Source organism: Scyliorhinus canicula, chromosome 3, assembly GCF_902713615.1.
Source record: "Scyliorhinus canicula chromosome 3, sScyCan1.1, whole genome shotgun sequence".
In the NCBI taxonomy this organism is placed as follows: Eukaryota; Metazoa; Chordata; class Chondrichthyes; order Carcharhiniformes; family Scyliorhinidae; genus Scyliorhinus; species Scyliorhinus canicula.
The window spans coordinates 257,868,780-257,883,297 of record NC_052148.1 but is presented as its reverse complement, the minus strand read 5'-3'; the positions used below and the strand labels follow the sequence as shown (position 1 = coordinate 257,883,297).

The window sequence follows — 14,518 nt, the reverse complement described above, 5'->3', positions numbered from 1 at the left end:
CAGGTATTTCCCAGCATGGCCCTGGTGTGGTGGATCTCGCGGTGGGCCAAGGGGGGTAACTCTTTTATGGACTTGCTCCCAAAGTTTGTCGAAAGGCTCCCTCTCCCCCCCCCCCCCACAATGCAAAACCTCCCACTCCACCCCCACCAGACTCCTCTACTGCCCCCCTCCCATACCAGAGTCCTCCCATAACACAGACCCCACCAGAGATAGGGTGGAAGTTTTTGTCATTTCAAGAAGGAATTAGATATAGCTCTTGGGGCTAATGGGATCAAGGAATATGGGGGGGAAGGCGAGATCAGGGTAGTGAACGTGGTGATCAGCCATGACCATAATGAATGGTGGAGCAGACTCGAAGGGCCAAATGGCCTCCTCCTGCTTCTGGTTTCTATGTTTCTACCAACAGAGACCCTCACCAGTGTTCTCACTTCCTCCTTTGGGGGCACAAGAGGCCAGAATTTGAGGAGCGCAGAGATTTTGGATGCTGGAGCAGATTACAGAGATGGGGAGTGGCCAGGCCATGGAGCAATCTGAAAACATGGATGAGAGTTGCTTGACTGGGGAGCCAATCTAGGTCAGCGAGTGCAGCGGTGATAGGGGAATGGAACTTGGAGCAAGTAAAGACATGGGCAGCAAAGTGTCAAGTTTAAGAAGGGTAGAATGTCGGAGGCCAGCCAGGAGTGCGTTGGAATAGTCAAGTCTGGAGATAGCGAAGGCAGGGATGAGGGTTTCTGCAGTAGAGGAGCTGGGATGGGAAAATTCAGGCCACACTGCAGAACTAGAAACAGGTGATCTTGGAGATGGTATAAATATGAGTTCAGAAGCTCATCTCAGGGATAATTATGACACCAGACTGGCTTAATCTCAGGCTGTTGCCAAGGAGAGGGATATCGTCAGTAATTAGGGAACAGAGGTCGGAGTATGGACCAAAAATAATGGCTTCTGTCATCCCAATATTTAACTGAGGAAAATCTCTGCTCATCCAACTCTGGCTATTTAGTAATTTAGCAGCAGTGGGGCCTTTGATTTCGGTGTTGGCGAGGTAGGGCTGTGTACTGTCAGAGTACATATGAAAATTAGTGTTGTCTTTTGAGATGATGATGCCGAGAGGCAGCATGTAGATGAGAAATTGTAGGGGCCAAAGGACAGATTCTTTGGGAGATCAGAGGCAATAGTTCAGGGTCAGGAAGAGAAGCCTTGCAAGTGATTGGCTGGCTAGTGGAAAGGTAAGAATGGAACCAGGCGAGAGGAGTCCCACCCAGCTGGACAACAGCAGAGAGGCAGGCATTGGAGGTGGATGGTGCAGTAAACTGTGTCAAAGGCTGGAGTCAGGTCAAGAAGGATGAGGAGGGAAAGTTTACCTTGGTCACAATAACTTTGGGCGTCATTTGTGACTTTGATCAGAGCTGATGCAATACTGTGGCAAGAGTGGAATGATTGGAGACAATCAAACATGGGTGTTCCAGGAAAAGAGAACTGATTTGGGAGGTGACAACATGTTCAAGGACTTTGGAGATAAAAGGCACGTGAGAGGGCAGCACGGTGGCACAGTGGTTAGCACTGCTGCCTCACAGCGCCACACAGCGCCAGGGGCCCGGGTTCAATTCTAGCCATAGGTGACTGTCTGTGTGGAGTCTGCACGTTCTCCCTGTGTCTGCGTGGGTTTCCTCCAGATGCTCTGGTTTCCTCCCACAGTTCAAAGAGGTGCAGGTTAGGTGGATTGGCTGTGCTGATATTGCCCTTAGGGGCCTGGGAATGTGCAGGTTTGGTGTTAGTTGCGCAGGTGAAGTTACGGGGATGGGGCAGGGGCATGGGCCTGGGTGAAATGCTCTTTCAGAGGGTCGTTGCAGACTTTTTTTTTAACCATTACAATGATATATTGATATGTACATCATACAGAGTGGAAGGCCGATCTCCGGATAAACGGGAGAGCCGGCGTTTCCGTACAGAACCGGGTCATAAATAATGGGAACAGGTTCCGGACCTCGGCGGCCACTGTACAACTGGAGAGATGGCGAGAGGTGCAGCGAAGGTCACCGAGGCAGGTGGAGTGCAGTTGGGAGGAGGAGGGCGAGGTGACATTCCAAAGTACATCTCACAGGCAGCATCACATTAACCACTCGTCGCGTACAATTTAGTCCATGCCCGGGCGATCTCTATTGCCTGTGATTCGCTGTTTTTCCACTGTTCCGCCACGTCATTGGCCAGTGGGTCATCAGGGTTGGGCGCACTGAGTAAAGCTTGGATGGAGAGAAGGACTGTCCTGATCTGCAGAGCGGGAGACCACTCGTCTTTCAGGATGTCCAGGCAGAGACTGCCCAGCTTGTCCACATTGGGGCGATAGATCTTGGTGACGAAGCGGACTTTGGGGGCTGCCATGGGGTACTCCTCAGGCAGGAAGAGCTCCAGTTTGAAATTGCCACCTTCGAAGGGCGAGTCCTGGGGCCTGGCAATCACCACGTGGAAGTATCGAACGTTGGCCTCATCGGCTTCAGCCTGGATTCCTGGCACTTGCTCTGCCATCAGTCGCTGTGTCTCCTTCACAATGCGCCGCGGAAGCCCAGCCATGTCCACCCGGTTGGAGCTGACTGACAGACACTGACTGGGAGCCCGGCCCTCGGGGGCGATGCAGACTCGATGAGCCAAATGGCCTGCTTTTTCACTGTAGAAATTCTATATCTTCTATATCTAGGTTGGAGACGTGATGGAAGTTTGCAAGGATGGAGGGCTCAAGGGTTGTTTTTTCTAAGAATAGGGATGATGAAAGGCAATTTAAAGAAGAGGACAATACCCATTTAATGTGCCAATTAATGTGGCGGCAAGTCGGAGTAATTAGGAAGTCAGAGTTTAGTGGAATAGAGTTAAGGAGGTGGAACTCATGGACAATATGTGATCAGAAAGGCATGGGGGAAGCTAGGAAAGAAACAAGAGAAAAATGCAAGTTCCGGGCTGGGGCAGGGGGGGAGAGTTATGGGAACTTTGGCTAAATGGGCCAATGGAAGCGAGAGACATGCCAGTGGCAACTGATCGGATTGTCTCAAATGTGGAGAAAAACAATTCCATGAGCTCCTTACATTTAATGTTGGAATTGAGGGTGGAGGGTGTTATGTTCTGTGTTGTGGGCGTTGTAAAGATGCACATAGAACATCTAGTTCTTTACTAGTAAGATAGTTTATTGGCAAAATGGGCACGTGGAAAGATAACTAATGAACGATGATAAAAACGATAACAATAAGTGAATTCTCCTGGAGCTAATTCTAATGTGACTGTCCTCTAGTGCGACTTACTACCAACTGCCAATCTGTGGAGTCACATGGTGGAACACCGTCCCAACCTGCTGGTCGGAGGTCGTATATCTAACTATATACATTACTATGCATATGCACATCGCCACAGAGAAAATAAGTCAGAGATCCCTGGGACGGTGAGCAGTTCAAGCAGATGAGAGAAGGAACAAATCGTGTTGAAGTGGTCCAGCCTGATCTGGCAGCGGACAAAAAGCTAAACCAGTTGTCCTCCATATATTTGCGATTTTGAAAGTGCCGTTGTAAGTGTATCGGGGATATTTTCTTTCCGGGGGCAGATACAGAAGGAAGTGGGGTTGGTGCATGGAATGCGGGTTGTGTGGTGAGCGATGCAACGACGTCATCAGAGTTGGCCTCATCTATAACTGTTATGTTGGGGCTATCAAACCACGTGAGATAACACGGTCAAGGGGGCAGTCGTAAATATGTGGCAAGGTGTTTATATAGAGAGAGAAATGAATAATAATAATCTGTATTTGTGTCACAAGTAGGTTTACATGAACACTGCAATGAAGTTACTGAGAAATTGAGAGAACAGTGAATCCGAGGAAAGAGAGCATGGTGAGTTGAGCTGGAGGTTGAAATCACAGATGATGCAAATTAATTTGGTGCAGAGTCTGAGGGAGGAAAGCAGTGAAGGTAACTCAGTGATAGCATTTTTATCAAACTTGGGATAACGGGGCAAATGTTCGAAGATGTAGCCAGGCAGGGAGGCTTCATCAAGAGGACAGATGTCATTATCCCTCAGCCAAGTTTCAGTTAAGGCCATGATGTCGTTGCAATCACCTTCAATGAGTTCACAAGTGAACGGATATTCTGGAGGGAGAAGCAGAAAGGGGCGGTGAGAGCTGATTGGCTGGCAGAGTCCACAGGGTCGGCAGCCGGAGGCGTGAGTTTCGACAGAAAGAAGATTGGCAAGATTAGCAGGTGCAGTAGGAGGGAAGATCAGCAAGAGAATGGGGGGGAGGAGCAACTGGCGTGCTGCTGTAATGAGCTTTGCTGAGTGTCTTTGTAGAGGGCAAAAAGAAAATGCTGGAAAATCTCAGCAGGTCTGACTGCATCTGTAGGGAGAGAGAAGAGTCAACGTTTCGAGTCCAGATGACCCTTTGTCAAAGATGACTTCCTTTGTGCTTCCTGTATGAAATGAAATGAATGAAAATCGCTTATTGTCACAAGTAGGCTTCAATGAAGTTACTGCGAAAAGCCCCTAGTCGCCACATTCCGGCGCCTGTCTGGGGAGGCTGGTACGGAAATCGATCCGTGCTGCTGGCCTGCCTTGGCCTGCTTTAAAAGCCAGCGATTTAGCTCAGTGAGCTAAACCAGCCCCTCCTCCCACATTTTGCACATGGATAGGCATCAAGGGAAGCTGGAGGCTCATTTAACAGGAGTCAAGCCTGAATCAGTTGCATGAAAACAGGAAGATCAAGGAGATGAAAACAGAAAATGCTGGAAAAACTCAGCAGGTCTGGCGGCATCAGTGGAGAGAGAAACAGACTTAACATTTCACGTCCATATGACCCTTCTACAGAACAAGATCAAATAGTACTGAAGGATTGGGGTGGCGAATTGGGAGGTCAGAGTTCTTGAGAGAGGAGAAGTGAAAGGAGGCATGACGACAGAATAGAGTCTCGGAGCGGTGGAGAGAAAAAAGTTTACAATAACAAAGTGAAGTGCAAACAGAGTGATGGTCTCAGGTCTGAAGCTGGAGCCCAAACGGGCATGTGAGTGCGTGCAGGGAGAGCTCAAGTCACATAGGGTCAGTTATATAAAAATTAGGATACGTAAAAAAAATGACAAAAACTGGAAATTGGAGGGCAGCACGGTGGCACAGAGGTAGCACTGCAGTCTCAAAGCGCTGAGGTCCCAGGTTCGATCCCTGCTCTGGGTCACTGTCCGTGTGGAGTTTGCACATTCTCCCCGTGTTTGCGTGGGTTTCACCCCCACAACCCAAAGATGTGCAGGGTAGGTGGATTGAACATGCTAAATTGCCCCTTAATTGGAACAGAATGAATTGGGTACACTAAATTTTTTTAAAACTGGAAATAGGTAATAGATGGAGATACTAATAAGGAGTTCAGAGTTAAAATGGTCCCCTGGGGAAATAAATATTGACTTAGGTTGGGTACAGAGCATCAACAGGCGTGTGGTGAATGTATTCACCATAGTATAAGCTGTCTGTGTAGTACTGTCACCCAATGGTAATGTGATCTCCTTACAGGTATTGTACTGGAACCTGGTGGGCTCCGCCTTTGGCTCCGCCCCCCCTCGGACAGTATATAGACCAGCCGCCTGGGGACGGCGTTCATTTGTGCAGCAGACACAGGCAGGCAAGTTCTTGGTTAATAAAGCCTATGTTCACTCACTCTCATCGTCTTGCAGTGCATTAATGGTACATCAAGGCGGTTTTCCATCCAGATCATAATGGTTTGTGTGAAAATGATTCTCAACATTTCCCCCTTCCACTTTGGCCAATTGGCTTCAATAATTTCCTTGCTTTACATCTTTAAAACGGCAGGCATTAAAGCAATCAGATTGCAAATTACAAAGTATTCATTCTGTCAGCAGATTACCAGTCAAGCAGCAGTAATTATATCGTACACACAATCCAGACATTCCCAAACAATTAAATAGGATTGGAGTCATTTGGAAGAATGGCATCATGTTGTTCTCCACTTTCTGCTGATACCAAATTGACTCGGTCAACCAACTCAAGATAAGCTCCCTAATAGCACTTCCTGATGTGTTTCCTTGTGGAGCGTGTGTGGTCTCGTTTACTCGAGTCTGTTCCCTCAAGATTTCTGAAAGCAAAATTTCAACTTCCGATTTTGTGCCTCATGGAAGGAGGACAGGAAGAAAATAACAAAAAGCAGCAGCAAGGAAATAATATTACGTAGGGACTATCTGTGTAAAGAAAGAAAAGCTTGCATTAACATCGTGCTTTTCACCATCTCTGGGTGAGCTTTATGCACAATGACAAACTTCTGAAGCGTAGTCATTGACGGAATGCAAGAAACACAGAAATCAATTTGCACAGCAAACTCCGAACAAACGGCAACGTGATAATGAGCAGATAATCTGTTTTTGTGATTTTGATTGAGAGATAAATATTGGGCAGGATAACTACCCTGCTCTGCTTCGAACGTGTGTCATGTGATCTTTCCCCTGACATAGCAAACAGGCTTCCCCCCTCCCCGGTGGAATCTTCCAGTTCCGCCAAAGTCAATGGACATCTGAATGGCTCACTGCAGGGGATCCCATCAAGGCAGAGGGGTGGCAGGCGGTGGGGTGTGGGAGCAGTAAACCCAGATCTCAGTTTAATGCCTCATCCAAAAGAAAGCACCTCCAACAGTGCAGCACTCCCTCAGTACTGCAGAGTGTTCAGGCATAATTTGTGTGCTCGAGTCCTGGAGTATAATGTGAATCCACAACCTCTGGCTCAGAAGCAGAGCTGACCCATTATATAGTTGTGGTGGTATAACTAGGAGGTTTACGGTACCTATCTACCATTGGCTCAGGTCGGTCATGTGCCTCTCTGCTGATTGGTTGAGGCTAGTCATGTGACTGCTCACCCATTGACCGGGAGGCAAGTAGTCCCGCCTATGAGGCGGGGTATAAGAACCCGTAGGACCCAGCTGTCGGCCTTTCTCTGTAAGTCGACTGTCGGGCACACAACTAGTTGATTAAAGCCCGATATATGGAACTACTTCACGACTCGAGTCCAATTGATGGTACAACAATAGTATAATACAATATGTATATTTATGAAAGTATGTATGTTTGTAAGTATGTATATTTGTAACATATTGTACATAATATATGCATATGGGGGGGTGCCTCCCGCTGTATATATACAATTGATATCAATCAGAATGGCTCTACACAAATGTGTTGGTCAGCACTGCTGCAAAACGACATTGAAAACAGAAGTAAAATAAGCATCATCATGAAAAGTTTCACAGAAATAGAAGTATTAAACTAGAAGTGGAGGGCTGGGTGGCACATTCAGTGGGTTCAGTGACTCATAGCTGCATCAGGGACCCGGGTTCGATTCGCAGCTTGGGTCACTGTCTGTGCGGAGTCTGCACATTCTCCCCGTGGCTGTGTGGGTCTTCTCCGGGCACTCCGGTTTCCTCCCACAAGTCCCAAAAGACGTGCTTGCTCGGTGAATTGGACATTCTGAATTCTCCCTCTGTGAATCCCAACAGGCACTGAAGTGTGGCGACTAGGGGCTTTTCACAGTAACTTCATTGCAATGTTAATGTAAGCCTACTTGTGACACTAATAAAAATAAAGATTATTGTTATCATGGGTCTTGGGTTTGAATCCAGTCGAGATAGTGGAACAAAAATGTTTGTTCTCCACTGCCAGTTAAAGTCCTCAAGAAAAACAGTGTGGACAGTTTGGGGGCTGCAGATTGCTCCAGGGGCTCCAGTGCACAACTGTGACTATCAGCTTCACTCAGGGAGGAAGGCTAGTCTGCTCACTGGAAACATCAGTGGAGGGTGATATTCCGAAGACACAAACAAATGGGAAGCTTTCCTTTACATTCGGCTGTGCTATAGCTGACCTTAAAATGTTGACACTGTGGGTGGGATTCTCCGACCCCCCACCGGGTCGGAGAATCGCCGGGGAGCGGCATGAATCCAGCTCCCGCCGTCTGCCGAATTCTCCAGCACCGGAGATTCGGCGGGGATGGAAATCGCGCCGAGCGGGTCAGCAGCCGCTCACAGCGCCCCCCCCGGCAATTCTCCAGCCCATGATGGGCCAAAGTCCCGCTGGTTCTTTGCCAGTCCTGCCGGCATAGATTAGACTAGGTCCCGTACCGGCGGGACCTGGCGGTGCGGGCGGGCTCCGGGGTCCTGGGGGGGCGGGGTCCACCGATCCGCAGATGGCCCATGCCGTGGGGCACTCTTTTCCTACGTGCCGGCCGTGTCAGCCTCCGCGACGGCCGACGCGTAGGTGAACCCCCCGCACATGCACGGGGATGACGTCAGCAGCCGCTGACGCTCCCACGTATGCGCGGACCCGGCCGGCAGAGTCCATTCGTCCCCGGCTGGCGTGGCGCGAAAGGCCTTCCACGCCAGCCGGCAGGGCACAAACCACTCTGGCGCCGGCTTAGCCCCTGGAGGTGCGCCAGGACCCCCCGCCCCGCCGGGTACGGGAGAATCCCACCCCGTGCCTACGATTGGGTTTCCATTGCTATCAACCCTTGCCTTTCTTTGAGCTTTGTAACTCACAATTTTATTTTTAATACTGGTTTTAACTGACAGTTAAATGGGGCAAAGGGGGCGTTATTCCATCCACATGCTATTCGTAGTTGCCATAGACAGGTTAACAAACGTATTAATAAAGCGGAGATAGGATATTAACGCAAACACTTAAAGAGGTGCATTAAGAATAACAGATAGAGAGAATTAAACCTCCTGGTAGCAATTTATATTCCATCGCCGTCAAAATGGATCAGTATTCATCTCTTTCGAACCCAGTAAACTGTTAAGTCAACAGTCATAGGGAGCACATAATAAATATTTAACTGTTATGGGCTCATATTTGCACAATTTTCCTGCAACATTTGGTCGAGTGGTTTTGAAGATATGTCCAATTATGACACTCTGACAGCTACTCCCTGCTTACTGTGCCTGCTTTTTGCATCAGGGAGTTAGCAGTAGATGAATATAACACTTGGCTCTCTGAGGCAGCTCAGGGAACATTTCCTCAGCCCTGACGTCTGGACCGAATTGAAGGATGTTTGAGTTTGAGAGGCAGGGTGAAAAGCTTAACTAATTCAACACCCATTGCAGCTTTCACAGTACGTACATTTTCACCGACACAAAGAAATAACTTTCATTTACGTTGCACCTTGCATAATCTTGGGCTGTGCCTCAATGGTAGTGAATTACTATCAAAATGCACAAGGGAGTGGGGGATGGCAACAAATATGTGCACACAAAGGTCTGAGAAGCAGCACAGAGGTAAATGGGCAGATACTTAAGGTGCTGCTGAAGGATAGCTATTGGTCAGGGCGCCAGGCAAACTTTCCTCTTCGTCAAATGGTGCCACAGGATCTTTCATGTTTATCTGAGAGGACAGATAATTTCACTGTGGCATCGTCCTCCATTTAGTGGGCAGTCATCACCCTCAAATAATACCATCCCATAGGTCACAGGAAGGCGGTGGCATAGTGTTATCGTCGCTGAACGAGTAATCCAGAGACCAAGGATAATGACCTGGGGACCTGGGTTCGTATCCCACTACCACAGGTGATGTAATTTAAACTCAATAAATTACCTTAAATTAAAAGTCTAATGATGACCGTGAGACCATTGTCAATTGTCGTAAAAAAAAAACATCTGGTTCACTAATGTCTTTTGGGAAAGAAATCTGCCATTCTTACCTGGTCTGGCTTACATGTGACTCCAAACTCACAGCAATGTGGTTGACTCTTTACTGCCCCCACAAAGGCAACCAGGGGTGATAAATAAATGCTGGCACAGCCTGCAGGCGCACAAGTCCCTTGGACAAATTTTTTAAAAGTACAAATTCTGCGTGTCTCAGCCATGATATTCCAATGGATTGAGTCTGCTCTAATAATAGGAGATTTGATTTTCTGGACCAGAGAGAGGGTGCGAGTCAGACAGAGAGAGCCCCAGACAAGAGAGGGTTAAAGGATGAGGGACAGTGAGAGTTTGAGATAGAGAATGAATGAGGAAAGGAAGGAGGAAGAGAACAAGCATCTGAAGTGTCAGCGTTTGGGTGTGTAAGGGTGGGAGGAGTGAGGAAAGTGGGGTTTACACATACTGATATGCAGGCTGGCACAATTCTAGGGCTGTTATCTTACATTTATAATTATTTCTTCCTAACCTTGATCAGCACAGTTCCCAGATAAATTAAATACACAACATTAGCACCAAACAGAAGTAGCAGCTGGTGCACAGGAGTGGGTGGGATAAACCATCCTTTTGTTGGGAACATTTGGAACATCTGTATCGAGAAAGCTTAGAGCATCTGCTCATCAAGTCGGAGGAGCAATTCATTTTTTTAAACTTTTGAGTACCCAATTAATTTTTCCCAATTAAGGGGCAATTTACCGTGACCAATCTACCTACCCTGCACATCTTTGTGTTGTGGGGGTGAAACCCATGTAAACACAGGGAGAATGTGCAAACTCCACACGGACAGTGACCCAGGGCCGGGATCGAACCTGGGACCTCGGTGCCGTGAAGCAGTCGTGCTAACCACTGCGCCACCGTGCTACCTGGGGGGAGCAATTCCACATGGAACCTGAGCACATTTCCAAGGAGCAAGCTATTAACCAAATGTCTAGATAAAGCTGTCTCCATCATGGAAATAATTGAACTTATCTGCAGGGGAATGAAAAAGGGAGTTCGAGACCCTGGTTTGGGGTAACAAACGCAGTTTGAAGCTGCTCGTAGCCCACCTCCCCGTTACTGCTAGCCTTCGGTAGACATGCTGCTGTCCGATGTACATCTATCGGAACCTCCACTTGTGTCCTGCTATCTGTGGGATGTTGCTGGAGCGAAGGGGGAGTTGTGCTTCCTTTCTTCCTTTCCTTTTCATTGTTTTCCGTAAAGAGGTCCCGTCCAATTCTTGGTCTTAAAGCCCGTTTTCTTCCCACCGTGGGGAAAAGCAGTGTTGCACCGTTGGGAAGTGTCTGATCGCCGCTTAGAAGGAATGGTGGTGTGACTAAAGTCTGGAACTTGCTACATTCTGGATCATAGGAGCAACATCCTGATACGCTTTCTAAAGCAAGACAATGACTGAGATTGTGGCTGTATGTTTGTTAGCTGTTTAAAATCCCCAATTTGTGTAAAGTCAATGAAATTACATTGGGCGAGATTCTCTGGGTTTCCCGCGGCATGTTTCTTGGCGGCGGGAGGCGCCGGTGACAGGATCTTTCTGTTCCCGCCACTATCAATGGGATTTCCCATTGATTCCGTCCCTCGCCGCCGGGAAACACGTTGGGGGGGGGGGGGGGGGGGGGGGCCATCAGTGCGAAGAGCCCGAAGATCTCGCCCATTGTTAATTAGTTTGACTTAGAAAGAAAACTCTCGAAAGACTTACCTTCATATAGCACCTAACAGAACCGCAGAACATCTAAGAAATGTTTCACAACATTGTTGAAGTAGAGCCATTGCCGCAATGTGGACAATACGATAGTCATTTTGCAGATGGGAAGATGGGGAAAGAAGGGGCGAGATTCTCCCAAAACGGGAGAAATCGTAAAGCTGCCGTAAAACCCGGGCGGGTTTTACGGCAGCGCGCCCCTTCCCGACCGGGGACCGATTCTGGTCCCCGGTCGGGGCTAGCAGCCCGACGCCGTAGGCTCCGGCAAGACGGGCTTAACAAAAATCGTTAAGCCCGCTTGCTGGAGTTAGCGCCGGCTGACGCGTCATATGACGTCAGCCGCGCATGCGCAGTTTGGAAGACTCCAACCCGCGAATGCGCGGGTGACGTCATCACGTTTTTGCGCGAAACCCACGCATGCGCGGGCCGGGTTGCCCCTCAGCTGCCCCGCGAATGGATACTGCGGGGCGGCGGAAGGACAAGTAGTGCGCGGGCATCGGGCCCGCTGCCCGCGATCGGTGCCCACCGATCGCGGGCCCATGGCACCCTTGGCACGGCCGTGGTACTGCCGTGCCAATCGGTGCCATGGTTATTAATAGCGAGTTTGTGACGCCGTTTTCACGAACGGCAAGACCAGGTGTGTTTGCCATTCATAAAAACGGCGGAAAGGGCTGGGACTTCGGCCCATCTAACAGCTGAGAATCGCTGCCGGCCGTAAAAAAACGGCGGCAGCGATTCGGGTCGGGACCTCGGCGGGGGGGGGGGGGGGGGAGAATAGCGGGAGGGCGGCAAAAATGTCGGGAAGGCCCTCCCGCTATTCTCCCACCCGTCGTGGGGGTCGGAGAATTTCGCCCAAGATATTTCATTTGTTGCTCGGCAAAGGAGATTTGTAAACATTTAATTTGTACATGTTGGGATGATAGACACCAGCAGCCCCCTCGCCCCCACCAACGGCCCCGTTGGGCACCGGTGCAAATCCCATCAGGACCAGAAACTCTCGCAAGTGACCATGACGCGCTTTGCGATGGGGAGATCTCAGAATGAGGGGGGCGATACTCCGATATGGAGCCACGTGTTCGCGCCGTCGTCAATGCCGTCGCGCTTCACGATGGCACGAACCGGACCCAGGTACGACCGATTCGGGGGCCAGCACGGCGCTGTAGCGGTTCACGCCAAATGGGCGCCGTGCCAACCCGTGCATGCGCAGATGGCCACGCCAACCTGCACATGCGCGGGGAACTTCTTTAGCGCACCGGCCCCGACTCAACGTGGTGTCGGTGTTCAGGGGGCGGCCGCGCCAGAAAGTAGGCCCGGGGGTGGGAGAGGCCAGCCCGCCGATCGGTGGGCCCTGTTCACGGGCCAGACGGTCACTGCCCGTGTGGAGTTTGCACATTCTCCCTGTGTTTGCAGCGACTGTGATTCAAATGATTTTGCATCTCCCCACACAAGCCGCTGACTGGAGAAGTGCGACTGGTTTTTTTTAAACAGAGGGTAGTGGGTGCCTGGAACTCGCTGTCGGAGGAAGTGATGGAAGCAGGGACGATCGTGACGTTTAAGGGGCATCTTATACATGAATAGGATGGGAATAGAGGGATACGGACTCCAGAAGTATCGACGATTTTAGTTCAGACGGGCAGCATGGTTAGCGCAGGCTTGGAGGGCCGAAGGGCCTGTTCCTGTGCTGTACTTTTTTTTGTTCTTTGTGGGGTTTCCCCCCCAACCCAAAAATGTGCAGGATAGGTGGATTGGCCACACTAAATTGCCCCTTAATTGGAAAAAATGAATTTGGTACTCTAAATTTATATGAAAACATATATATTTTGGAAACAAATTGCCACATTAACATTCAGGTTTGTTGGCCGAGTGACCATTTGTGTTATAGGTTGTCAATTAGGCATGGAAGCCCATTGTTATGCTGATTTGTGTCTTTTGCCAATCGTGGCTATTCTTCTGAAGGATTTATTTGTCTCCATGTCTGCGCCGGATGCCAAATGGTTCAGAACTGGTCAATATTTGAAGATTTGTCACTGTAAATATGCATTGCCTGAGTTTGATATCTTCAAGAAGTAGCAGTTTGTTTTTGACATTGTTTAATTGTCTGGGTAAATAAATAATCAAGGGATTCTCGGTTTGAGTAATCTCCCTGAAGGGTGCAAGCTGCTCCCTGGCTGGGTCTAAGGATGTACACGTGGGTCACATGGAAAAAGGAGCCTCCGGTCTTCCCATGGGGTTCAAATCCTCGGAGTCCTTCTGGAAGACGTTTTGGGAACTTGAAAAAATAATTTTACCACAGAAAGGACTTGGGGAGAAAAAGCTCACGTTAAGGCATTTTGAAAGTTCAGTGTATGTCGGCATGTTTTTAAAATGTTGAGAAGACAGGATAGTTAAGAAGATACTAAAAAGTTACCATTTATATTATTTTTTTTTTATATAAATTTAGATTAGCCAATTATTTTTTCCAATTAAGGGGCAATTTAGCGTGGCCAATCCACCTACTCTGCACATTTTTTTTTTGGGTTGTGGGGGCGAAACCCACGCAGACACGGGGAGAACGTGCAAACTCCACACGGACAGTGACCCAGAGCCGGGATCGAACCTGGGACCTCAGCGCCGTGAGGCGGTTGTGCTAACCACTAGGCCACCGTGCTGCCCTTCCATTTATATTATTAGACTTTTATAACAAGCAATTTGTTTGATCATCTTGCCACTTGGAAAGAAATACAGCAAAGCCACTGTATTGGAAAGTATTTGGTCGTTATTAAAACGGTGCCGCCAGAAACAAAACTCAGAAAATAGCAGCCAGGTTTTTTGGTTAGGCAGGCAGGCAGCAGATGTTGTGAAAGGTAGGAAGGCAGATTGGAATATTCACAAAAACAAATTTAATTAATAAAAGAAAACCCATTGATGTGGGCAAGCATAGCATTTACATTATCTTTACATTATTTTGCAAGGACAAGTTGTGCTGATTTAACTACGTTAATTTGATCGATGCATGGGGTGGAACTTTATGGGCGGGAGTCTCTCAGCCCGGTGCCGGGCAATCCCCGCTACCGGCACAAATCACGCCACGTCGCCCCGAGGGCCGCCCTACACGGCCGGCCCGCCGATTCCCAGCCCGGGGTGGGCCG

General features: G+C 48.9%; 2 protein-coding genes across 2 annotated transcripts in view; both read right to left on the bottom strand.

Annotated features, from left to right (window-relative positions):
- The window catches only part of psd3l (pleckstrin and Sec7 domain containing 3, like), a 505,495-nt gene that overhangs the window by 425,541 nt on the left and 65,436 nt on the right, over positions 1 to 14,518 (bottom strand). The gene's annotated exons all lie outside the window — the stretch shown is intronic.
- Positions 1,853 to 2,612, bottom strand: LOC119963480 (ubiquitin-conjugating enzyme E2 N-like). Its single transcript, XM_038792654.1, has one exon. The coding sequence runs from the start codon at positions 2,566 to 2,568 to the stop codon at positions 2,113 to 2,115; it is 456 nt and encodes a 151-aa protein (XP_038648582.1). The 5' UTR covers positions 2,569 to 2,612; the 3' UTR covers positions 1,853 to 2,112.

Coding starts and splice junctions, on each gene's coding strand:
- LOC119963480 (XM_038792654.1), bottom strand. CDS start 2,568: ATGGCTGGGCTTCCGCGGCGCATTGTGAAGGAGACACAGCGACTGATG.